We start from the raw sequence: 27,175 nt of genomic DNA on the forward strand, positions 1-27,175 counted from the left end.
GTCGATATATAACTTGTGCAGAAACATGGTTTCCTAACATCTCCAAATATAATTACGAAACCACAGTTACAACTGTGTTTTCTGTCGACCGGCGAATAGCCATTTGCCATGCGGCGAACGACTGCAACCTGATTACAGATATATGATCCAACCACGGCAATGAAGAGGAACCCAAGTGTTGTGCAATACCCCAGCAGGAAAGCCTATGTGACATCAAAACATAACATCGCTTTTAATGGGAGTTAGCCCCCAAAATAATGAACCATATGCTGCCACACCTCTACGTGCCCGGAAATAACATGGCAGAAAGTGCGGACTTTTTTTATCTTTTCTGTTTTTGTAAGTACTTGCATAATTAGCGAAAAACGTGGTACTTCCTGCGTAGAGTGATCAAATAAGAAGAAAAAAATGTTATGTTTGCCTTGTTACACGTTGCCTCCTCTTGGATACGTCACATGAAGTGCGACAGCTTATTAGTATTTTTGCTTATTTCGCAGGTTTAATTTCATTTAATTAAGAAAGCTGAACGATAAGTCTATTCTGGCGTGTTTTCTGCCGCACGGGTGATAGTACGGGTGCAAGTACATCCCGCTGATTGATTGATTGATTGCCATTATGTGTTTAGAATATATTTGAGAACTCAATTACACACGCGCAAAGCTCGATTCTAACTTCACTGTGACGTCGAGCCAAAAGTTTTCTTGTCTTTTTCTTGTTTTTTTTTGCAGAGCTCCATATGGCGTAGAGCGCGACGATTACATTTTAATGATTCATGTGCGCTTATGAATTGTCTCATGATATAGTCCTTTCGCTCCTGCTTCTTGACATGTCACGGGAAATGAAAAAATTAACAAGGGATGTTGCATGCACGGTATGTCGCGCTTTGTCGCATTAATTCGGGGGAAGTTTGCATGATGATAGCTAACCACTGAATCCGCAACGAGGTTCATTAACGAAAATCATTTTCTTCTCAATCGATATTGCGAAATGCAGCCGGCGCCTGATGGGAGAGAGAAAAAAGGCCGTATTACATAATGTCATCGGTCATTATTTTCTTTTTCACTGCTTCTTGTTGGGCTGCACTTTGTCGTTCGCCACTTAATTAAAGAAAAATGCGGGAAGTATGCCTAATGAAGATGATGCCTAAAGACGGCGCAGCCCTGTATAAATGATGTACGGTGCTGATTGAATCGCGAGGTTTCAGCCATGGTGTGGAACCGAAACGTTTTTCTCTGCGGTTTCATACCGGTTCGAGGAAAATGGTCCATTTCCGGACTAAAACAAAAACGGTTCATACCGGTTCGAACTGGCACCTGCTCTGACGGCAGCAAAGGCGCCATCTATGACATTCTCTGGGAACTGATTTTGGATCGACCTGTGCGCGTGGTCGCGATCATCTTAATTATCATCAGTTCTTAAATAATATAAAACTATCCGCGGCTTTCGTAAAGTTGACTATATACACCAGACGGATTAGTGAATGGGGGAGGGGGGATATGTTTATTGAAAAAAAGAAAGGGAGGAAAGGTTAGTCAGGCGTAGGCCGACTTGCTATTCCTTTAAGAAAAAAAAACGAGAGAAAAAAAGAAAGCGCACGCACACACACACACATACAAAAGGGGCCTTAGAGGCTGGTCGAGAGGCCGGTGGCACGAAGAAAGCTCAAGACGGTAGTCGTAACCGCCCCCTGGTTGTGTGTGTGTGTGGGGGGGGGGGGTTTATGGGGATTTTTGCTTCATAGCTATAAGCTACTTATAAGACTTTCCGAGGAATCACTTCGGTTCTGAAGAAAAGGTGTTCGAAGAAAAAGTTTCTCGAAGACAAAAAAAAATGAAGCGTAAGCCTACAGGAAGCCAGGTGTATACGTCCTATCGTCTTTTAACGTGTTCAGTAATGCTCGTTTTGCATCTTCTCGATTCCGTGGAATGATTATTTTATTGTATGCCCAATTATTGAATCACGACGTGAAGCCAAGTAGGCAAGCAGTAGCAGTGCAACCGCCACTTCATAGTTCCTGGCTTGGTTCCTCTGTTTTGGTTTATCATAGAGGCCACCGCCGCCTTCTCTAATTACTGCCTGCCGGCGACTGAGCAGTCAATGCGTTACGCATTGATTCTGTCCAACGTCATTAAGCGCAGAGGTCGACCTGGTGGAGGTCCCGTTTCCCTAGTCGGCTTCACGTTTCGTAAGGACTTGTATTTTCGGACATGGAAATCGGCTGACACTGTGCTGCGTTGGAGGGGTCCTGTTCGGGTCACCCAAATTGCATGCAGCTGCTGTTTCGCGGTAACACGGTACGCAGTGCTCAGATCAATTTGTGCAGTCTCTCCCTATTTTTTTTTCTTCAACATCAACATCAATTTGTGCATAGGCGAGAATTCCAAACGTGCACGCACTGAAATGTCGATGTACAGCATCCAGCCATCGCAGTCGCAATAAAGGTTTCTTTTTTTTTATTATTTGAAATATTAAATTTGCCGTTGTTTGTCGATATGCACGTACTTCTGTAATCGATTTCAATGTCAGGTTCAGTAACAAAGTTCACCCATGTTCAACAATCACGTTCAATATACACGGTTCAACGTACATCGAGCGAAACAGCGTGCCAGACCGTTTTGTGCTAGTCCACTAAAAAAATACTGGCGATTTCACACGTATATTGTATAGTGGCTAAGTGTATATGCAATTCCCAGTTTGTCGGCAAGAGCAGGAACGGGATGTTTGGACAGGTAGGTCTAAGTACAGAACACAAAACAAAAAATGGTGGCTCGATTCCCTTTTCTGTATAGAGCCTGCGTACCTAGGACTGTTTTATGTAGGACCGCATATCCATTAATAATGATATTTCGAAGAATTCCAGCAACGTTCCGGGGATATTCTGCCGTGTTCTATTCGGACTCACTTATATAGGATACTTTCAGTTTCAGATGTATCTCTTTGAACGTTATATACAGGGTGTTTCACATAAAGTGATAAAATATTCTAACTGGCGACATACTCGCCGGAGGATTGCGAGACTTTCGGCAGCTATACCTTGTTGAAACTTTTGCCGTCATTTAGGAAGGCTTTGACCAATTCTTAAATGAGGGATTTTTTTTTTTCAGTGGAACATCGAAAATTGCCAAGGGAACTTTACTTTTTCTTTTTTTTACAGAAATATGAAGTCCTCCATGGATAACCGCAGACCTAACAAAAACTATGCACAGTATAGCAACAGAAATAGTCGGAAATCATTAGTAAAAGTGCTGCTTTAGCGCCGCCTGCTTGCTTGCCGCAAACAAAGGCTCACGGAAGGTGCGGCGGCGGAGGAGGTGTCCCCGCCTTCACTTGATTTGCTTTCTTTGCGATAAAACGGTCGTTTTGTTTTCTTTGTGATAAGACGGTCGTTACCAGCATCGAGGTTAAGGCGGGGGAAAGAAAGTTGAAACAAGAGACAGGAACACTTCCTTTTCCCGCCGCAGATTCCGTGCGCGCTCTTTTGCGACAATAAAGAAGGCGGGGCTAAAGCGGCATTTTTACTAATATTTTTTCGACAGTTTCTGTTTTGATACCGTGCATTGTTTTGTTTGGGGGGGGGGGGGGGGCTCCGTTTATCCGTGGAGGACTTTACGTTTCTGTAAAAAAAGTGAGGTTCGCTTGGCAATTTTCAAAGTTCAATTAATAAAAATATGCCGTTGCCGTGTCTCAAATACAAATTGTCCAGCGCCTTCTTAAATGGCGGCCTAAGTTGCCAGATGGTAATTGCAGGCAGTCCCACAATCCTCCGGAGAGTACGTCGCCCGTTAGAATTTTTTACCAGTTTCGGTGAAACGCCCTGTGTATTTCGTTAACAGTAAATGTAGTCTGTTAACACGGTGAAAACCATATTCCATATTTCCTGCCGTATTTATGCTAGCCCATTGACTTTGTCATGACCAAGCATGGCATGAAAGACGTCATTTCAGCAGTTCGCATGATCAATAGGTTTAATACACGTATTGTGTCATGATTCTAAGTCAAGGAATACGCTGAAAAAAAAAAAAAGACTAGCAACAACAATATTAATGAAATAATTCTACCAGATCATAAACGCATTTGCAGGGTTGCACAAACAAATGGTGTCTGTGTGTAAAAAGTGTCCTGGGTGTGTTGTCTGTGTGTGCTAATGTTTAATAAGTTTCCCCATGAGCAATGACAAGCGCCTTTCCAGGGCATATATCTTCACAAGCCTCGACGAATGTGAGTGTAGACGTATTGGCAAGCTTTGTCGTATGCCAGTCACGTGCAACAGCATGGCGAAACCGCGCTGACGTCTACAAATATATTGCACTAAAGTAGAAGCGAAAAACAAAACAAAAAAACAAGTGCTGGAGGCATCGTGCGATATCCGGCACTTGACAGTGGTTACTTAAGCGGAACTGACAAGCTTCTTGCTCAGCACTATTGACTTTCAGCTGATGTATCATGGCATTGAGCAGACCGCGGATTCGACGACGACATCTCCTGCGACAAAAACGTCAATTTTGCGGAGCTTCTAGAAGAAACGGCGATGTTGCTATCCAGTGCAACAACAAATAAATCGTGACTATGACCTGGGGTGATTTTTGTTTAGGAAATAGCAAGCCGGCGCTCTGCGTTGGCTGACCTTTCCCCTTTCTTTCCTTCCCTTTTCTCTGCCAATAAATCCCCCCCCCCCCCCGTGTGATTCACCACTGGAGAGCAGTACACTACCCCATTACACGCCAAACATTAGATGTGAGATATGAGAATGAGTTAACGTTATGTGCAAGTACAACAATTGAGCTCTCCTCCAGTGGCTGCGCTACGCCATAAAAAGGAAGGCGAAGAAAAAAAAAACTCACACATGAAAGAAGCACCAATAATCATTGAGATACAGAGTATCACTCTACAGCGTCTGGAGCAAACCGGCAGACAAGAGGAACTCCAAGAACATCAGCAGACATCGACGGCGTTGCACGTGGCTCTGACATGTGTCAAGAATTGCAGTTAGGTTGAACGTCTGTCGGCTAGCTGTACTCAACTGAGCACAGAGTTGCCGCCTCTTCGTTTGGTAGAGCTCATATTCTGTTAGGAGGCGCTATCTAGTGCGTACTTGGCATTACATCCTGTTTTACATGCATGGCTCATTTGCGAAGTCGCTGCGACAGATGGTGAACTGTTTTTGTAGACGGGAAATGATGCAACCCTCGTGAAGGTGTGAAAGATACGCAAGATGAATCTGCTTCGAACGAAAGTTTCGCCATTCAACTGCACCCTACCCAATATGCGCATGCCATATTTCCAAAGGAAGGAAACCATGTTGACTTCCAGGCTCGTCCTATGTCAACAGCTACCCGTACAGTTCTCCCGTCTTACCATGAAGGTTAAGTCAATGACCTTGTCCCCTTCCATATCCAGTGTCTCATGGATATTGGAAAGCGTGTTTGCATGAGCATGGCGGTAAACCTGGTTCCCTCGCTTCCCGGACGGAATGCGCTTCACATGAACGCAGTAGAAAAAGGGCACATAAAAAACGGGAGCTCCATTCCTGGACTGCGAAGGGGAAGGCGTGTAATTTCCTGTAGGGCAATCTTCCTGATAACGCGAGAGAGATTCTTTTCAGCCGTATCAATTATGTCCTATAAGTTGCTGAAAAATTGTCGGGCTTCCTGAAGCGTAGGAACTTGTGAAGCGGTATATCGCGATGGTGCTTTCTTTGTTCTTTCCCTTCATCGTTCTAGTTCCTTTAGCTGTGGCGATAGTAAACTGGCCATTAATTCTGCCGGTATTTGCGCTTTTATCGATTGCGACGTCAATATTTACCTGGGGATCCGCTCGTCTTCCCCGCAAATGACCTGTGTCCCATTAAAGCCTGAATGAGAAATTTATTACCATTATCGATGCCTTCGCGTCGCATCAGAGTTCAACATGGGAATACGTCATGTTTAATGGATAAAGACTTTTAAAACTACAAAGATGAGACCATTTAATGAGGATAGAAGAAAGGGTTAATGGGGGTTCTAACCATGCTAAAGGGAACGACGTAGACAGGCGTGTCTTAATAGGGGTAGCGAAGAAGAAAAGTAATTTAAGAGACTAATTGATTAATTAGCGGTAGTCATTAGTACAATCCTCGCTAACGACCTAGGCGGTGCAAAGAAATTGAGCTCAAAAGGAAAACGCTAATGGGACTTAAGGGGATTCACGGGGATTAACCCCAACGGAGACTTTCCAGACGAATGTCGGCACAGTTCCTCTTGAAGTCGGCCCAGGACGCCTACTAACCCCCACACACTCCCTGCTGTCCTCTCTCCATCTGTCCACATTTGTATGCCGCTCATAACCACAGTTGCTTCGCGGCGCTTACACGGAATCAAAAAAAAGAAGAAAAAAAAGATCCACAGAACTGAAAGCCTAACAACATCAAATCGATGAAGCGCCAATGAGTGAGACCACTTAATTTGTGCCTCATTACCACAGGGCACAATGGATTGATATGATATGATTAGGGTGATGGGCGAATAATGATTCGAGGTCTGTGTATGACATAATAACACATGTCATCCAAAGTAATTCCCAGTGGTACAGTGCTGGACAAAAGTTTACGGAACACGCTCTGGCGCATTCGTGGTGGTGGTGGTGGTGATGAAAGGGCTCGCCGTTGTCGGCCTCACAGAGGTGGGCAACGTCACGACTGACGCAATTTTGGTATGTGCGTCCTGGGCCGACTTCTAATGGAACACACTCCAGCGCATTCCTTCCTCGGAGTGACACGTTAGCAGCGAATGGGACCGTACGTGCTTACAGATATGGGCCTAGGTAACCCAGTCGCCTGTTTGCAAGTCTGTACGGTAGTATTCGCTGCTGTACGCGTGTAGATATTCTCCATCAAGATCTGTCACTAAACACGCGTCCAAGAAATGTTCTGGTGTACGGCGACGCAACGTGCACGAATGCCAACCCGAAGGCAACATTTGAAGCTACGGCGATCTCTGCCACGTCATCCTGGCTTGTGGACAATATCACCACGAGCGTGCACTGATGGAAGTTTCTATGCAACGTATTGACAAACGGCCGTTCAACCTCGCGAAGATCCTCGGACCGTGGTCGAACGCTGCCCACCAGATGCAAGGCCTTCTCTTTTCGCGGAGCACTTGCGCTCCACCGATCTGGTGAATGATCTCTGAAGGTGCTCCCCCATCATCATCTCATCATCCGTTCATCTCGTACCGCCTCAGCGGCGGTGAATAGCCCACCTCATCATCATCCAATGTATGTGTGCGTGCGTGGGGCTACGGAGCCACACCTCTCCACCGTGTTTTGATCACCTAAACTGACATCAGCATTATCACCTTAGCGCCCAGCCTGCTGGCCGGCATCAGCTCCATCACATCACAGTCCCCGTGTATGTTAGCGCCGCGAAGCGACTGTGGCTGTGAGCTGCGTACAGATGTGGACGGATGGAGAGAGGACAGCAGGAAGGAGTGGGGAACAGGGGGTTAGTATGCGTCCTGGGCCGACTTCAGGGAGAATTGTGCCGACATTCGTCTGGAAAGTCTTCGGAAAACCCAGGGAAAACCTCAGACAACACAACCGGTGGTAGGATTCGAACCCACCACCTCCGAGTCTTCAGCACGACCTTGGCTACTATACCAACGAGCGGGACGCCTTAACCCGCTCGGCCATGCCGCTGGTCCTCATGTATGTATGTGTGTGTGTGTGTGTGTGGAGCCACTTTGTCGTGCATGACGTACCTTCATTTTAGCCGAAAGTTGTTGCTGGTCACGGTGAACGTCTGCGTTGCCAGGCGACGTATGACGCCACATCTTCCAGCCGATGGAAGTGTACGTGAATGTGAGCACCACCATTGGCGTCATGAATGTCACCGTAAAAACCACGGCTGTGTAGACCTAAAAAAGTAGTGACGGAGAAGAATAAGCAAAGACTAAATTGAAGTACGTTGTAAAAACGACGATAAGCAAAAGTGTCACGTGTCATTCACTCATGAGTGACACATGCTAAAGACTTTTCTGTGGATATCACCTATACCACCTACAAGAAATGGAGCTGCAGGCGACATATGAAGTCACCACATAGCTCCAGCAAACATCCAGTCAAAAGACGAAGATAAAACCTGAGGCACGGAAAAGAAAAAAAGTCTCGGGTTTTATCATCGTTTTTACAATGTACCAGCTCGCCTGCACCCTTGCACTTGAACCATTGAAGTACGTGCCTACGGAAAATGAAAGACAAAATTGTTGGACACTCGAAGGAACAATGGAAGCGACGTTTAGCGTTGGTCAAATCCAAGCGCCATTCATCAAGCTACCTTTCTTTTCTCTCTCTTCCTCATGCTGTGTGACTATATGTACATGGTTGTCTTGTGAATAGCAAACTTTTGCTGGTTTGAGTCATGTGTTGTGTGTCGTCCCTCTGCGTCCCCAGTCTCAGGCTTCTACATTAGGGAGTTCATCCACCAGCTAGCCTGCATGTACGCCATTTTGTTAGATATAAATCCACCTTTTCTCACACTTTTATAGATTACATATTTACACCTTACGCGTAAATCTACTCCAATTACCATCGTAATCATCTATTCGTCGCTGTTGTTGTTGAGCATTATGACTTTCTGACTAGTCCCAGACCATCCTCGGTTAATGATGATAAGATGAAAGGATAGACTCCGCCGTCCTCTGCGGTGCATAATTTGGCTTCAGACCGCCTCTAGTGTAAGCCCTTCATTTAAAAACTGCCGATAAAACGAGGTCGGTTGATTCCGAATTACGCAGAATTAGGTTCCGTAAAATGGAATTTCCTGCAAGCGATGTTTCGAGACTTTCTAATAGTATATTGTCTCAAACAAATTACTGTAGTGGAGGTCTTAGCGACCTTGCGAGTTTGGCAAACTTCGTAACGAGTTAGGATTCCAAATCACCGACACTGCGATGAACTACAAAAGAACTGTGGCTGTATAACGACTCCTCTGGTAATGATCCGTGACGTCTAGAACGGCGTTCCACGTTTTGGACTTATTTGATGGAGGAAACAAAATCTTACTTTCGCCTTTTTGGTGTTTTTATTGTGTCAAGTCTACTGTAAAAAAAGAGGAGCAAAACCGGGTGTAACTACACCTTCTTGTCCCCTAGATTACAATTGCTCCCCATTTAAAATCCCCCGGTCGTCTGACCCGAGATTTGCTCCAAAACAACAACAACAAATAAATCGTGACTATGACCTGGGGTGATTCGCCACTGGAGAGCAGTGTGTGGAGTGCTCCACAGCACTGCAAATAATGCTTAAACTTCGCGTAAACTTTGATGGACTTAATCCCAAAAGGGAGTAATGATTCTGACAATGCATCTTCTCAACAAAAGGACTAAGATCACTCCTTTTACGTCTTCCCCATCGTTCATGTGACGTTTAGGCATTACGGTTTGGTGTGGACTTAAATGAATACAGCTAATTTGATTCTGAATTGTTAATTAATAGTCGATTTGGCTAGTAAGATAAAATAATGAAACTAAACTGAAAGCCACCAATGTAAATTTTGTGACCAAAACCTCGCGGATCTGTCAACGGAGAAGAGTCCCCTAAACCTTTTTTTTCTTATATAGTGTGTTCTTCCAGAATTATTCAGATGTCATTCCACGAATAACGATGCTGCAATAGCGCCCGACCACTCCGTTCTTTCTTTTTTTTTTTTGAAAAAATGCGATTGATATGGATGAGAATATTGTACTTCTTTCGCAATGTCCCCAATTTAAAAATGGGAAAGTCTTAAGGTTTCAAAATTGAACGACACGTGCAGTGTTCCTCAGTTCAGTTCGCGCAGAGTGTTTTGAAATATAATCGTAAACGATGTGTGAAATAGGACTTCCTCATACTCTGCCTTTGGATTGGATTATATTGGAAATGAAAGAAAAATATGGAGAAAAATACTCTGCCTTTAGTGGCGGAAAGGCGATACGATGAGGCACGAGTATCAGTTTGGGTTGATGGGCTAATGATTGAATGGGTGGATGCTTAAGGGTAAGGAAGACAAAGAAAAAAGTGATAACATATGTTGCACATCGCAGGGAAACGTAAAAACAGAAAGAGAAACAAAATGCACGGTACACAAGGTTAGTTCGGTGATGCGGCTGTGTATTCAGAATTGACGGAAAAAGCAGCTCGCCTTTATCGGAAATTCAGTAACATGTGGATAAAACGCCGATAAGGAAAAGTAAAAAGAACAAGAAAAAAAAACACAGTAGGGATTGGAAATACAATATAGGCAGCGCTGAGAATGGCACTCCACCGTCAATTAAAGAACCTGTTTTTGTTTTGTTTTGTTTTTTTCCTGATGTCGCTTTCGTATGTGAAGTAAAGAGGTTGAAAGTTTGCGGCTGTCCTTGTGTTTGTTCATCATCTTGTATCGTCGTCCACAACGCAACAACAACAACCGCAACAACGCAAGCATGTACAGCTCCCGTCAACCTTAATAACAACACTGAAAAAAAGAAAACGGTCTCGTTCCCGAGCGCGATTACACCAACCCTTGGGGTCACGAGGAAATCTTAATTGAGCAAAATTATTCTATTAGTTTAACGCAAGGATTTTATTCACTTAACATTCCCCATTTTCCGGTGTTATTACTAAGGTTGACGGTAGTCGTACCAATCTTCCCAAATCGTTTAAAGACAGAGCATACACTTTCCTGATTGCCGGCTAACTGCGATGCCATTGCACTATACGCCAAGATTGCACTCTCGTCAACATACGGAGGCCTCCATGTTAGCGTTCCGTCTTCATCTAACGTAGATTTAGATGAGAAAATAGCGAAGAAAGTGAAGGTATATGTACTTCGCTGCGTCTTCCCCTAATGCCGTAATGACCACTGATTTCGAGCCTCGGATTCGAAATTTTAGGAATAATGTACACTGTTCTAACGCTGTTGAGCCTCGTCGGGTGAAAATAAGCAGGTGTCCAGCGATTAAATGGTGATTCCTAGGGACTCGTGAACTGCATGTGACGTTGTTCTAGTGTCCCTTTCTTCCTTTCTTTCCTTCTTTTTCGTTTCCGTTTATTTTCTTTGCCCTTTTTTTTTTTTCGGAATAGCAAGTCGGCGCTTTGCCTGACTAAACTTTCTTTTCTTTTTTCTTTCTTAATAAACATATACCCCCACGCCCCACCCCCACTCCAGAGACCTTCAGAGCCGTGCTGTGCTAAACCCGGGCAACGAAACACCTCCAACTAACCAATCGACCAGAGGAGCGAGTACCTTTCCGGAATTCTCTTCCCAGTTTTCGTTGCAGTCGTAGTATGTTCGGCCAGCCCAGACGAATTCGGTAGCCCGACCGTGGACGAACTGTACACTGGAGAGTAGTGCTCCAACCACCCAGATGCCCAGAATGATGTGGGGGCCCCTCTTTCTCGTCCAGCGAAAGCTCAGCGGATGCATAATGGCGTAGTACCTGCAACAAGGAAAATATTAGGCAACGTTTGGATGATAGCTATTCAGATAAAACAGCTGCTCTACTGTAATGGTGCAAGATACGGAAGGTAAAACAGCGTACCCAGCATGTTGAAGGTGAAACCCTGAAGGTCATGCGTTCGAAGAAATTGCTCTTTATTTTGATGACGACGAAAAAAAAAAAAAACCTTTACTTTGATGATGGTTAGGGTGTCTCGTCGCCATACGTGATACCCCACCCAGCTGCTCTCGGTAATTTGATGAAAACATGAAGATAGGCATCGTGTGATGCCTCGTAAAACCTGTAATTCGAAACAGCAAGAACATTTCCAGTCATGCTGTGCAGCTTAGCTAACTAGAACCTAACTTAACCAAACCATTTAACCACTTAAAGCTGGTTCACACTGTCACGTTTACGCTTGCGTCTACGGGTTACGGGCTCTTACGGTGGGGGTTGCCATGACGACGAAGAGACGGCGCCCGCAAGATCGTTTCCGCAAGGAGTTGAAGCAACTTTTCTCCCGCAAGCTCCGTAACCGTAAGCGCACTGGCCAATAGGATGGCAGAAAAGTTCGGATGCCGCGCAAGCGTTTTGTCTCGCGCGTCTCCTTGCAAAGATGGCGGAAACATTGGACGTCTTAGAAGCTCGTATTATGCTAGTTGAGAAGTTTCCCTGGCTATACAATAGCAAAAGAAGCGACTACAGGGATGCCACGAAAAAAGAAAACTCATGGATGACAATTAGCATAGCAGTGGGTCTGTCAGGTGATATCTTTACTCCATGAATCTGTCCGAAGTAGCAAGTTGTACGTTGCACTGTCGACGATGGCGTTAAGTTAAGAACATTAACAGCTAAGAACGTCGTCAAGGAATGTCTGATTGTCTTCCAAAGCAGCTGGCACCGGGGTACTCGACGCTGGACGCCATGCTACTCTGTGGCTCTATTTCACTTTTCTTCCGAAGGATGGCGCTCTAGGAGGCCGCTCCTCATTGAAGGAACGGAGCGCCGAAACGTAGTAATGTGAACGATGGAGGAACGTAGCCGGCAACGGGATGGGTACTATGTAAGCGCAACCCGTAGCCCGTAAGCGCGAACGTGGCAGTATGAACCAGCCTTGAGCCAGGTATTTAGCCGTGTTGAACCTAAGAAGGGCACGTTTAATCCATGACCTACGCATGTGCCGGGGCTGCAATGGCTAGATGCATCATCATTGTGCGTTGCGAGCAGTAGTGCGCCGACGCCGAAACTATGGGAGCCTAATGCCGCTACCTGATAGCTTTACAGTATAACTTCTCCGGCAGAGTAACACTGTTAGGGTTTACGCACTTAATTTCGTATCGTTCTTGGTTTGAACGCGAGAATAGTTTGTTGGTCAGATTTTTTGCATGCGTTTTTGTTCCGAGTGGTCCTGTAAAGCGTGCTTTGCCTGCACGAAACATATGCTTGTAACGAAGCCTGCTCTAAATTTCTCCCTGTTTTGTTTCTTCCTTTCTTTTCTTTTCTTTTTTTTTTTTGTTCGTTCAGCTGGTGTTTGTGGTGGTGATGCGTGCTATCGGGGAGACCGAACGAATTGTCTGGTGGCTCTCTTCCAAATCTGACGGACTCCTACGCATCACTGTGTGAAAAAATTTGGAACCCGAGAAAGGGACAGAGGAGGGACGACACGACACGTCCCTCCTCTGTCCCTTTCTCAGGACTCAAATTTTTTCACCTTGTACCAGCTGGCCTGCACCCTTGCCCTTTTGCCATCACTGTGTCACTAGAAACGATCTACAGTGGCAGAGCCTCAGAGGTATAGCTTGATCAAACGCAACACACGTAGCAGGCGGGTGGTGTCGGCCCACGTTTCAGTAACATGCACCCAATCCCTCGTGGTTCCTTCTTTTTCTTTTTTTTAATAACGGGATATGGGAATAACAGGTTAGTATATGCATCTTTAGCAGGCCCCTATAGTGCGAGATTTGCATCCAGCCTAGCATGAGCCGTTGTCTCTCGTAATTGCTTACGTAATGATCGTACGTGATCACACAGCGGACGTGTAAACTATTCTAAAGGGATTGAGGGCAGGCCTAGCTATGAATTCCTTCATCGTGCGCAGTTACTCTGTTGTAATTGTGCGTGACGCGCGGGCTACCAGTGGAAGACACCCTAAGTAACCGCACTGAAATTGTGTTCGGATGAGGCGTAGTTTATCATTCGCTTTGTCTCTCTTTTGTTCTGCGTCGGCTTGGATTGTCGTTTCAACAAAAAATAACAACAAAACGAGAGAAACGTTAGAAAGTAGCAGCGTAAGAGCGTAAGAGCAGCGTAAAAGAGAAAGTAGCAGCGTAAAGTGAACGAACCGAAGTTCGACTACCTTACGTCCCGCGTGCAACAAGCAGAGTAGCCTGAAAACATTTATCGATTCCCCCCCCCCCCCACACACACACACTCTTTGACGGCGGTGCAACGCAACTTCTTGGCATTCTCTCTAAGAACTTGGTACTGGTATTGAGCCACTCCATCAGGCCAAAGTTTTGTTTCTGTTACGAGGTCGTCTCCGGTGCGCGAGATAGTTTAAAAAAATAAACGAATACGACGAAGCAATACCCTTGATGGAAGACTTTGTTCGATCCATGTTGTTCCCACGTGTGTTAGGGCACCTTTGTCTAAGCTTAAGTTTACTTCGTTTTTCTTCATCTCTACATTTTACGAGACCCGCAGCCCAAATTTCCCCAGGTTACCTCGCCGTCGTTAACAGCCACGTATCGATTACAATGGCAGGAGAGTGACTGTGAGTGAAGGTGGTGCGCCAGGGAATCGTGGGAGACTATGTGGGAGACAGCGCAAAACAAAGCGAGGGAATGTAACAAGAGGCTGCCCCAGTTCAGTACGATTTCCTCTTGCGACCATCGGAGCGTGGAATCTCATCTTTGCTGTAACCATGGAGGAGGACCGTTTCTTTTGTCCTTTCACGTTAATGAAAGGGAAGGACAGACATTGAGCGGAAGAAGGAGTACCTTCCTTTTTGGGAAAGGCATTCTCATAAAAGGTTGTTCCCTTCAGTAGTGTTGTTTTTCAGTCAATTCCTGATAGTGCACGGAGATGTTTTCGTTAGCGACAGTACTCTTAATCCACCCTCGTCCTCGGCCTGGGTGCCTCCTCTTGAGCATCTATACCCCTGCAGGTGAACTGCGCCCACAAATCTAACGACTTCTGTGGTTGGCTCAGGCAGGCGCATGACGCCTCCGAGTTATAACGTAGTGCGCGCGCCCACCTCCTTCAAACTGTTTTCTTTTATACTGATCATGTTACGAAGACACACATAGGAGACGACGCACAAAAAGAGAGACATAAAAAGAAAGGAAAGAAAAAGATAAATAGCAGTCTCATGGAGCATCTCGAGTGGAAGATCGGGTACTCTGCGCAGCTCCCCAGTTTCTCTCTCTCCTATTGCAGTGGAGTGGCACCGTTCGTCTCTTGCCGAACTAAGGGGGTAACATCACGTGGTTGAGGCGCACGAAGTTTCCTCTCTGGACCGATGTCAGTCAACGAATACCCCCTTATTGCTGCCTTGTGAGTGGATAGACATAGCACAAACTGAAACTGCAGGAAGCCTTTGTGCTGCAGTATCGAAGGGACACAAACGCAAAATCTGTGTGAGGTCCGGCAGAGTTCCGATGTACATGCTACTGCTTTTTCGTCTCCCCCTCGCCCTACTCTCTCAATCTGATGGCTGGCTGTTCCTCAACTGATGGTGCACCCGAACTTTGTGCTGCCGACAAAAGCGTTGCTATCGCGCTTCTTTCTATTTTCCATGTTATTTTTAGTCCGTCCAACTCCAATGCTATTTCTTCGTTGTCTCGATCTACTTTGTAGATCCCACATCTTACATCATCATCATCATCATCCATTCATCTATGTTGTTGTTGTTGTTGTTGTAGATTGGAAGGTCTAGGAACAATAACGAAAGTAAGGTTTACTTTCGATTCATTGCGTTGCACAGCGTGGGTACAGTACGGCGGGGAGAACACAGTGGAGAGGGAGACATAAAGCGGTGGCGCCTAAAACGAAACATCTTCGCAGGACGCATGAAGATTTTCTATTTTTCAGTCTGTCATAGTGCACCGTATAAGCTCCTTGCGGTTTCCATTTTTGCGTGTTAGAAGACCTCAGGGCTCTACTTTACAATTTCCTAATTTAAGCCACCGACCCACTGGTATTAACTAACGAAATTATTTTTTTATTCCGTGTGGGCGCAGCGAAGCAACTGTGGCTGTGAGCGACGTGTAATCGTGGAGAGGGTAGCAGGGAGGAGGGAGAGACACTGGTGTCAGTATGCGTCCTGGGCTGACTTCAGAGGACCTGTTCCGACATTCGGTGTCGGAAGTATGCCGATGCCGGAAGACCCAGAGAAAACCCCAGACAGCACAGCCAGTGGAAGGATTCGAACCCACCACCTCCCAGTCATCAGCACGACCTTGGCCACCACCAACCCTAACAATACCGGATATCCTCTGGACGCACGAATAATGTCCCAACGGATTCGCACGTCCGAGGGATATCTGAGTGATATCCATCGGACTTACGAGTCCGTTAGCACGTTATTCATACATCCAGAGGATATACGGTGTTGTTGGGGAACGAGATCAGGCTATTACCCCCTCGGCCATGCCGCTCGTCGCCATTATTTATCAAAGTTAATTAAGGCTGGTACTGGCTGTCAAAACAATATTACGTCGAAAGAGGGCACACCGCAAATAGATATTTGCAGCGCACTTTTCAGAGGAAAAATGGACCATGAACTTATGAAAATGTTGGTCCACCCCTCGTACAATACATGTATATTGTCAGCTCGTGATGTAGTAGAATTTTGCTAGGACAAGATTTTTAATGGGACAAGACATTTTACAAGACATTACAAGACATTTTAATGGGACGTGTAATATGCATCGAGTTATTGCATGCTTCCGGAATATGAATATGGATGTGTGCACAGAGACGAGAAAAAAGACCTAGACGTAGAATTTATAATGAGCTAGAACATTAATGACTGACTGCAGTTTCAGAACGTTATTTGTTGCACTATCATTGGGATAGGTACAGAATAATAATAAAAGTATTTTAAACTCGTTTTTTATTTATTTCAACTAACCGCAGCGAAGTGGTCTGGGGTAGCAACTCAGTCGTGACTTAAATCCCTATTGTTTTCTTCTTCTATCACATCACATCACAATAATAAAAGTAGAGTTAGTGTTTGCGAGAAACCTCGACCCCTTGGAGTTTTAGTTTGGTCAAATGAGTTTGTGAAATGAAATCAAATTGATCATTTGGCACAATGAAACACATATATACACAAAATGTAATATATTTAAATATATACAATATAAAATTACAAAAGTTAATATAAATAAATTCGTTTACTGTTTATTTTGTGTATGTGTGTGTGTGTGTGTGTGTGTGTTCTTCCGTGCTGCGCCTAGGGCCTACCAGTACAGACTATTCCGCCAGGAAAGGCATGGAGGGTGCATATTTACATCCAATGCGCCGCAGAACCGTTATGTGCCACCGCTTGCCAGTTTGCCCTCCACTTATTGCGTTTTCATTGTTTATTATTTCATTTTGTCGTAATGTGTTTTGTCTGTGTTTCTAGGGGTACCAATGATGGGTACCAAGTACCAATGATGGTGTTCCAGGTTCTCTGGAAGTCACTGAGAGCTTTACCGTGAGAGATGGAAACAACAATGGGTAAGTTAACTTTATGCAGATTATTAACATATGAATCCCACGAAAAAGAAAACAATAATGATTGTGCGGCATGCCCGAAAGATGACAAAATAATCCCATTGGGTCACCAGGGTGTCGTTAGGTAATGTGAAATGATGTCAACTATATGATGTGTAATTTGGGTACTGTAAGTTCATGTATAGTCATTGATGTTTTTTTTTTTCACACAGCTGTCGCACCTTTAAATCTGACTTTGAGAAGCTCAGGTAAATTGCTGTTAAATATTAGGTATCAGTCTCTAGTGGTCAAATCGCAGCAGACTTAGCCTTTTAAAAGCGTAAGTGAAGAAATTTTGAATTGCGCTACGACAGCTTGATTATCTGTGCCCGATCTGTTCGTGCATCATCGTAAAACCGCAATATAATATATATATATATGTGCCTTAACCACTTAGACGAATCAACAATCTTCCTTTTATTGCTTTCTCATACAAGTCAAGCGCACAGAACTTTCAAAGACTTGAGGCGGCTAAACTTGTCGCCCCAAATCTGTCCTCCGTTTATACCCTTCTAAGAAAACAAATAAGTCGATAAAAGTGTCAAAAGCACTTTAACGGGTCAGCGTTTGTAAAGCGGAGCCAAAAACACCATTTTATTCTCCTACTCCTCCTTGCTCACTTGGGTGTACGTGACCAGTGAAAGAGTCTCATCACAGCTTCCCTTTTGGCTGTCTTCATCGTCGGGCTAACTTTAGAAACCACTCTGTCTATTCCCCGATGACTGTCGGCAAAGCCTGCGTGATAAAAATCTCATTCACTGAACAGCTTCTCCAGCGGAAAGCCCTGTTTTATCCCACGTGGATGCCGTGAAGCCCTCGTGTGGAAAAACGCGGCCATTTTGCACGCTACAGTTTTTGCTTGGCAATATCCTGCGAGCAGTCGCCTCTGCACCTACGATATAATAAGAAGATAATCTTTCGGGAATAAAGACTTCCACGTGCGGTGTTTCCTCAGCGCAACCTCTTTCCGCGTGGGAAGAAAGATTACGGTGCTTCAGTTAATGCTACAGTCGCCAATTTAAAACGCAGGTTCTGGTCGTGTTCTTGTTCCAAGTAAGCTCCCTGGCAGTCACGGCAGCTGTTCTTAAGCCCTTCGTTTTGCTTCAAGCTGTGCGACCCGCCAAACATGTGAATGACGCACATTTTTCTAGCCCGTCTACGTTGCGGTTCTCATAAGAAGAGACGAGCTCAAGCCAAAGACGTCACTTTGCGGCGAGCTGCACCGGTGCACGCGTCGTCTTCACTTTTAATGCGTTACCATTATTGTGGTTCCCTCAGGATTTTCTTTGCAATGTTAGCGAAAACTCCTTAATAGCGCTGAGCGGCGATAGGTTGTGCCACGGGTACAACACTGGAGCAACCTATGCACGTCGCAGCAGGGCACGGAACGTCAGCACGTGGCGCAGCCTGCGGACTCGCTGGTGGGATCACTTCTGGCGCGGATGTGGCTACAGGAGTGTTTGGTAGAGTAATATAACATCGGTAATCTGTGCTGCATTTTACTTCAAAAGGTGGTCATGCGAAGACCAAGAAGACGGGTCTCACTTCGGAAAAGAAGATCGTACACAGAAGAAATGCCAAGGCACAGCGAGAAAAACGTGCATCAGAGACTCCCGAGCGAGAGTCCGGTTTCGTTACGGGCTTATCGAGACAAAGAAAAGGGGGGAGGGTATATATATATATTACAAAAAAAAGGAATGAAAGGTTAGCCTGCGCTACGGCGTCTTGCTATTCCCAGCAACGAAACAAAGAAAAAGGAAAGAAAGAAAAACGAACAAAAACAGAAACAACCACGAAATTGGTCACAATTCACCCAGAAGGCCACAGATCTGCAGGAACTGAACAAGTGCCTTGGTGACTATGTTGTGTGGGACCTAGTAGCGTAACTATATAGAGAAAAGTACGAGATCCTGAGGCGATCCTGATATTGACTCCTTCAGGCCGATCGCCCTCACCAGCTGTTTGTCGAAGACGATGGAGCGCATGATTCACTCACGGCTAAGCTGGTTTCTTGAAAGTATGCGGTACTTCCCGGAGGTCATGGCTGGATTCCGGCAGGGCAGGTCATCCATCGACAGCGTGATCGATATCGTCTCTAGTGTTCAGCAAGCGCGGTCTGAAGGGCAGCTCACAGCAGCAGTTTTCTTAGACGTCATGAAAGCATACGATAGCGTCTTCCACAGCGCCGTCGTCGCAACTCTGCAAGAATCTGGTGCAGGCGCCCGAGCCGTCTCCTGGGTCCGGGACTTCCTATCTGATCGCACCCTTTTTGTGCGCACTGCCCACGGCGACACAGCTCCCTTCCCGGTAAGCCGCGGGGTGCCGCAGGGCAGTGTGTTGAGTCCATTGCTGTTCAACCTTGTCATCGCCTCACTCCCCGCACACCTACCTGCCAACGTCAAGATCACCATTTACGCAGACGATGTCTGCATTTGGACTTCAGGCACCCGGAGAGACGCGATTCAGCGGCGCCTGCAGCAAGCCCTCGACGTCATTGAGATATATCTCGCCGACAGAGGCCTACGTGTCTCCACAAGCAAAACAGTCGCCATGACGTTCACCAACCGCTCATTTAAAAACTACCCACTCTACGTCGCGGGAACGCCACTTGATTTCGTCCCCCGCTACAAATATCTCGGGGTCATCGTAGACAAACGGCTGTCATGGTTCCAGCACATCAAGGCCCTCTCTACCAAGACGAAGAAATTCGTGAACGTGCTACGGCGCATCTCTGGAGCGTCGTGGGGTCCCTCGTGCAGTGACCTCCGACACGTCCATAACGCACTTGTGCTGGGGCTACTACGGTACCACCTCCCAGCGCTCCACGGGATCAGTAGGACGGGTGAGCGAGACCTCCTCAATGCCCAAGCGCGCGGCCTCCGGGTATGCCTTGGACTGCCACGCACGGCTGAAACCTACACCGTACTTGCGGAGGCGCAAGAGACGCCCGTGCATATTCTACGGGACCGAGAGACGCTCCGCATCTTTGCGCGCTTCGTCACGCAGCACCCTTGCCACTACCTGCTGTCCATTGAGGATGCCCGCCCCGCATCGGCCTTTGGCGGAGCCGTCCGCCGTCTTAAGGCTATCCTCCCGGATCGCTCCTCAGGTGTATCCTACGCCCCTCCTTTATGGGCCCTTGCCAAGCCCCAGGTATTGACCAGCGTCCCTGGCCTAGGCCGAAAGAGGGAGACGCCGTTAGCCGTTGCGCGTCAGCTCGTCCTCGAATACCTATCGACGCATCATCAACACCGTCAAGCGATCTATACAGACGGATCCGTAACACTTGATGGGGCCACTGCAGCCATCTACGTTCCTCAAGGTAACATCGAGCAAGCTTTCAGGCTCTCCCATACCACCTCCTCCACCGAAGCCGAGCTCTTCGGAATCCACGCGGCCCTCCGGCACATCACGACATCGCCCCCAGGAACCTGGACGATCCTGTCGGACAGCAAGGCGGCACTGGAGACACTCGACTCATACTGCACCAAAACAACGGACGACCTGCACACAATGGCAATGTCCCTAGCCAACACCGCCCTTGCTTCTGGGCACAATATATGTCTGCAGTGGATACCCAGCCACATTGGCCTCGGCGGGAACGATCGAGCAGATGCTGCGGCCAGGCGCGCACACGAACAACCCGACGCCGCGGCGCGCATACCGCTCACCCCTTCGGCTTGCCGCATCCAGATCCGCCGCTGGGCCGCCCAAGAGGCGCAGAGATTCATTCGAGAATCCGCCCCTTCCAATGACTTCCTTCGCTCCATCGACCCGGCGGTGGAGTTCTCCCCACCACGACGTCTCCAAAGACCACAAGAGACACTCCTCCACCGACTGCGCCTCAACTTGGCATACACGCCACCGGTCCAGCGCATGATGGGGAGGCAGATCTCGGCCCTCTGCGATGCTTGCGAAGTGGTTGCGGACACATCACACCTCCTGCTGACCTGCCCCAAGTACACCAACCATCGCGATACCCTTTTCCGCTGCCTCGAACGTTTCGGGCACAACCAGCTCACGCTGGCCGCACTTCTTGGCCCTGTGCCTCAGCACCAACAGTGGGCCGTCACAACTGCCTTACTGCACTTTCTGAAGTGCACTGGCCTGGCCTCTAAGCTCTGAGCTGCGCGCTCCAGGAGCCTCACCTTCGTTTTCTTTCTTCTTCTTTTTTTCTTCTCTTTCTTCTTTCTTCGTTGCTATTTTTTTCCTTCCCTTCTTTCTTTTCGTTTTGTCTTTCCTCATTTTTACGGAGACTCACCTTTTCCTCTTCGTCCTTTCCTTTCTATTTATTCTTCGTTTTCTTTTTATTTTTTTTAATGGAATAGCATGCCGACCTTGGTCTGGCAGACCTTTCCTTTCAATAAATATATATTCCCCCCCCCCCCCCTGAGGCGAGCGACGCGCGACCGTATAGGAGAAGACGATGTTGGCGGTAACGGCTGCAGTGGAACAGCGGGTGCGGAATGTCTCCTTTAACATGACAGGTGGGGCAGTTGGATAACAAAAGGTGGCCCATCTTATAGGGGAGCAGTGGAGTCCACGCCACATTCAGTCGAAGCCTGTGGAGCGAGGACTCTTCCTCCCTGGGATAGCGGCCTAGGATAGTATGTGGGCCATCGTAGGGTCAATCGAGCACAGAAAAGAGTTCGTCCTGACAGCGTCTTGGAAAAGGGCCTGAAAGCTATTTGTGCAGTATCGGCGAATGTCTAGCCGGCAGACAGACGGGGTAAGCAGGACAGAAGTGACAGACCCAGCTGCACGAGCACACCTGGCCGCAGAATCGGCGAGGGCATGCCCCAAGATACCGATGTGGGTCAAAATTCACTGGAACCACACACTGTGGTCTCAAGCCGGCCTATGTGGAAGCCCCTCAGACCCCGCCTTACATCGCCGATGTCCTCGTCTCGGCACACTCGTCCGCCGCCGCCCCACCCCCCTAAAAAGAGTGCCATAGAACGACCATGAGTCTCCTAACGATGAAAGATGGAAGTCACTGAAAAGTTTACCCAGCTGTATAGGACTCGAACCCACATCTTCTGGATTACAGCTGGCTAACCTTTTCAGTGACTTCAATCTTTCACCGTTAATTTCTAAGGCATTTTGAGGCTTTGTACGTGTCTGTCCTTTCTATGTTGTTCCCGCCTCAGAACATCAGTTCCCTCATGAGTCTCCTGTCCACCACTCTCGGCCAGCAACCCGCTCCGCTCTCGGCAACTGGACCCGACCATCCTTCATCTTCTTCCGCCACTATGCTCGACCTCCATCTACACTGCTCCCAGCAGCTACTCTATATGCGCATGCTGCCTGCACGATACCTGAGCACAGCACGAGCTCCAGCCGAATATGACGCCGGGCGTGACTGTCTCTTCTTCTCGGTTGCGTTCCTTGCTACCTGAAGTTGAATCATGCGAGCTGAATGGGCGTCTGCGTCTCAGTACAGCGTTAACAATTTTTTATATTATCTGCGTAATTTCCCAAGCAGCAAAATGTACTGAAAGTCGGGTGCAATAGGGGTGGACGGGTAGGTGGAAGGCCTTGAACAGACTCCTGAAACTAAGGAACATCGATAAGACACATACCGTCCACCCCTATTGCACTCGACTTTCAGTACATTGTGCTGCTTGGGTTCTTAGCAGTTCAGGTTCATCTTTCCTTCTTTTTCTTCTCGCTGTTTCTGTCCTCACTTTGTCCCAGCACAAGGCGAGCTACAAATACATGCCGTGTGTCTACCTTCTCTACGAATTAGCGGAGCAGCCACGGTATACAGATCTCGTGTACCTTGTCTGATTGGGGAAGAGGAGAGTGTTTACTCCTGCCCGCGACACACTAATGAAACGCGTGCTTTGCGGGCGCAACTGTGTGTGTATGGCGCGTTAACCTGTGCGACAAGTGTGTGCGAAAAGAGGTAATTTTTGCCTAAAGCTAGGCCCGTAAGGTACATTTCTTCAGACGAAAGCGCGAAGCTTGTTTTGAAAGTTGACGGAGAACCATTGAGGTTATCATCGAGTTGTTGCATTCGTTGACAGAGAAGCCTCGGGTCAAAGGGGCTGCCGGTATTTCGAACAGAGGCGGTTGTTTTGCAGTGTTTCGTGCGATAATTAACGTGATTTTAAGTTATTATTTAAAGCAAGTGAATGGAATTCATTATGTCTGTAGGGAGGAAAGGGCAGGCTTCGCCTGGCAGGCGAGGAAAACTTTGAGGCGTCGTGTTCATTAAGTCTGGAAATTATTAAGAATTAGGTGGGGAGATACTATGCAACTTGTGGTTTGTACTGATACCAGAAGTGATCGTTGCTTATAAAAATTAAATCATGCACATGGTTATTGCATTTCTTTCCCTGATGCACGATAAGGTAACACTCGAAACAATAAGGACAAAGGGATTTAAAAGAGAAAGCAGATTGGCTTTGCGCTGAGGAGCACATTGTGTTAGACTACGGTTAATTTAGAGCATTGTCATGTACTTCTAAGGTACAACGAACATGTTGCGAAAAACCCTTGAAGTTGAAGGCAACTCAATACTTTGCGAATGAGGGTTCCCTTCTAAACGCATTTAGCGTGATATATGAATGTAGCGAAATATGAAACAATGTGTAAACCCTCTTTCATGAGGAGCGAATATGAGGGCTGGTGGCCGTTCGCCGAAATCGTTCGTGCTGTAGGTCGCAGCGCCGTCATTGCTGGTCCTATATCTTAATGCGCATCCTTCCCCTATAACGTTGTACTGCCTTCCACGGCCATAATTTCAATTGACCTCCTCCTCCGCTGTACTGCCTACGCACGACAAAGGTCCTGTTCGCGTTTATCCACAGGCTATGGCGTATAGGGCCATTCTTTGGGGTAGATTTTCGGTTACGTGGTCCTCTGCATGTAAAGACGGACCCACAAGGTGGTTAGCCTTACACTCTAAGGAAAAAAAAAAGAGTGAAATGGAGAGTAATTGCAGCTTCTAGTCCCCTAGAGTGTAATTACTCCCCATTTTATCTCCCTTACCCCGACATTTACTCCGCAGGACGGCATATTGTGACTGAACTTCGCAAATGGTCTTCCGAATGCAACAGTCTACGTAAATATATGCTTTTGGTCAATTTGATGACATAGCGCTGTATAGCTCAGCCAATTTAGCAACTCTCCACCCACACAGAGTAAAAAACAGTTAGCGCTTCTTTCATCGCAAATTGTGCACTTTGTATGTCGCAAGATTTTATATCACTCGATATATCAAGGTTGACGGTTTCATTCAACGCATTCTCATGAATGCGCACGAATTATGTACTTGGGACTCTTAGAACAGAGCGTGAAATGCAGCCTCCACTCTGTGACATTCATTTACTCCAGTGCATTTACTCCCGAAAAGAGACTATTTTTTTTGTGGCAAAGCATTTAGTCCCCAAATGGAGTAAAATAACTCTTTTTTTTTTTCTTAGAGTGTACAATGCTCTCGCTTTAATGAACATCAATCATGTTAGTGCTGGTGCGGTTTATCTGGGTGGTTTATCCCAGCTGGACACCCTGCTTTCATTTCGGTAGCACCCCTCTCGTTTGCCTGCAGCTATAAGAACCCGTGAATGCAGAGTAGCAGGTTCGGTTTGCATTTTGACAAGCCTCTCTGCATAACCTCTTTTACATATCTTCCTCATCTTGCTCTCTGGTGCAAAAATGACCTATCAGTAAACTGTCCCGTAACCGCTGGCCCTTTTGAAGACATCCCGGCGTCCCAGACACCGTGTTTGAAATAGCATAAAGCGCTTTAAAAAAAACGACATCGCGCGCGAAGAATCGACGGTGCGAACACGTTCCTCTCTCAATCAATTTCCTGTCTTCCTCTTTCTTTCTCTCTCTTTTTTTTTATTGCTGCACAGCACCACATGTGAATGAAACGGGCCCTATTAACTAACAAAGTCTTGACGATGTTCCTGATGGAACGCGACCAAACAAGGACCATTCATCTCATAACAAGTGTGAGCAGCGCACTTGTGATAGATGACACCGTCGTCGTCCTACACTGTTTACCCACCATTGTGAACAATGGGCGACTGCGATTGAATGGCTCCCTCGCGATGCCTTTATTCGTAGTATATCGCGTTCGCCAAATATATTCGATCGAGACTGAAAAAGAAAAAAACAAATCTCCACGTATTTCATCGCGCACATGGTGACTTTATTCGACAATTGCGCGACACGAGCAAAGTGAGTTTCTTTTATGATCGCTATAAACCCAGCGCAGTCATTGCTAGTTGTGACGGTTTCCTGTACTCGTGTATAGTGCTATGTTCATTGGCTTCTCCAGTTCATTATTTTCTTCGTGTGGCGTAGGTCAGTGCGCGTTGCCTTTACACGTCGCACAATATGAAAACATACAACAGATCCAGTAGATACGAGATTCCATTATCAAATAGCGAGTTTCAGCAAAATCGAAAGGTGTTCACTATAATCAATCAATCAGTCGTTCAATAGAGTTTGCTTTATGGTCCTTTTATGGTTCATTCCCCTCCATGTAGACCTGTTGAGTACATCGTTGAATTTATCCACGCTCTCTCTTTTTGGTGTCCGATATTATGGTGTCCAGCCAACAAGCTTGTGGACACCCTTTTGCTCCTACTTCCACTGACCGCTCACAGCATGACAGTGAATTGTTGCACATAACCCTACAAAAACAGGATAATTTCTTCCCGGTGATCCATCGATTCTTCGAAATACACCGACAGTCGCAGGGCCCCAGAAATAAGCTTGGCTCGTCTGGCTGCGCCCCCTGTCGGCGCTGCGAGAATTTGAGGTCCTTGACCAGCACACCACCAAGCGGTCGCATTGCCGGATCTGCTGCGGTGGCTTGAGTCAACCAAGTTGATCGGCGCTTTGTAACTCGTTACTTCTATACGTTTGGACTACGAGACTATTGCATCTTTACGCTGTGCCTTGTGACTGTGACCGACAACAGTGGCACTACGATGTGACTCACACTGTGGTTGACTCCCAGCTCTGACTGTGGCTCTTCCTCTTACCGCCGTTCCCCTTTTTTCTCCCTGTTCTTCCCCTGTTCTTTCTTTTTTCCTAATAGTGTGCTGGTGTTGCCAGTCCGGCGACTCACCTCCTCATTTTTTTCTTGCGTCTGTCATCATCGTCTTCCCAGTGATCTTGGCTTCTAGTGAGGCCCTTGCCTTGATGCGGCCTAGGATTTCTTTATTCGTGATTCTCCCTGTAGGTGGGATGTAGAGCAGTCGTCTCTATAACACCACGGCACATCGGAGACATCGATCTTTTCTTCTGTCTGTATTTTTGATTGTCCAAGACTCGCAGCCATAGATACGGTTGAGGGGGAAACAATCGTACGAGGCTAGCAGGGCATTAGATACAATGCTGACATCCTTAGTTTTCCAGATGTCATTCATGCTCACCCCTGCATTCCGTACAAGGACTATACTCATCTTCTAATAACAAAAGGACGGTACCCGAGAATAGGAAAGAGACAACACACAGAGAATTCTCAAGCCCACCGCAGCGCCCCATTTCTGTCAATCTTAGAACCAAGGAATATATAAAATACTGGGCTCCGTCTGTTTGCTTTCGACTTTAGTTCTCTACGCTGCATCTTTCATTCCAAGAGGTTATCATCGAGGTTCTCTTGACATCAAGATGCATGCCCTCCCTTCTCACTTTCTATGTTGTAAAAAAAATCACCTAATCACCTTATGGCTTTAACTGGCCGACATTGCCTTGCTGGTCCCTGATTTGACTGAGGCTTCCTTTATCGGTTCCGTTACCTGTTTCCTATCTACTAAAGCTCCCTATCACGATCACTAGTGACGAAATAGAGAACACACAAACTGCGTTTACATGAAGACGACACAAGTCGACACAACTGAATAAGTCGGTCTGTCGTCTGTGTCTGTCGTCTGCATGTAAACCGGTCTATATCGACTTCAAGGAGAAGTCGACACAGTAAAGATAAATCTCTCGGCTTGGGTAGTTCAGACAAA

The 27,175-nt window shown here is 46.6% G+C and overlaps 1 protein-coding gene and 1 long non-coding RNA gene across 2 annotated transcripts in view; one reads left to right on the forward strand and one right to left on the reverse strand.

Annotated features, from left to right (window-relative positions):
- LOC135368440 (uncharacterized) overlaps window positions 1-27,175 on the forward strand; it is a 151,148-nt gene that overhangs the window by 117,255 nt on the left and 6,718 nt on the right. Inside the window, exon 3 of the long non-coding RNA XR_010414776.1 lies at window positions 17,065-17,159. This is a non-coding gene — a long non-coding RNA (uncharacterized LOC135368440). The remainder of the gene's footprint in view (window positions 1-17,064; window positions 17,160-27,175) is intronic.
- LOC135368439 (prolactin-releasing peptide receptor-like) overlaps window positions 1-27,175 on the reverse strand; it is a 58,870-nt gene that overhangs the window by 5,919 nt on the left and 25,776 nt on the right. The window contains exons 2-3 of the mRNA XM_064601692.1: window positions 11,240-11,432; window positions 7,734-7,889 (exon numbers count right to left, since the gene is read on the reverse strand). Of these exons, the coding sequence (XP_064457762.1) occupies window positions 7,734-7,889; window positions 11,240-11,432 (349 nt within the window). The remainder of the gene's footprint in view (window positions 1-7,733; window positions 7,890-11,239; window positions 11,433-27,175) is intronic.

Source organism: Ornithodoros turicata, chromosome 9 (assembly GCF_037126465.1).
Source record: "Ornithodoros turicata isolate Travis chromosome 9, ASM3712646v1, whole genome shotgun sequence".
In the NCBI taxonomy this organism is placed as follows: Eukaryota; Metazoa; Arthropoda; class Arachnida; order Ixodida; family Argasidae; genus Ornithodoros; species Ornithodoros turicata.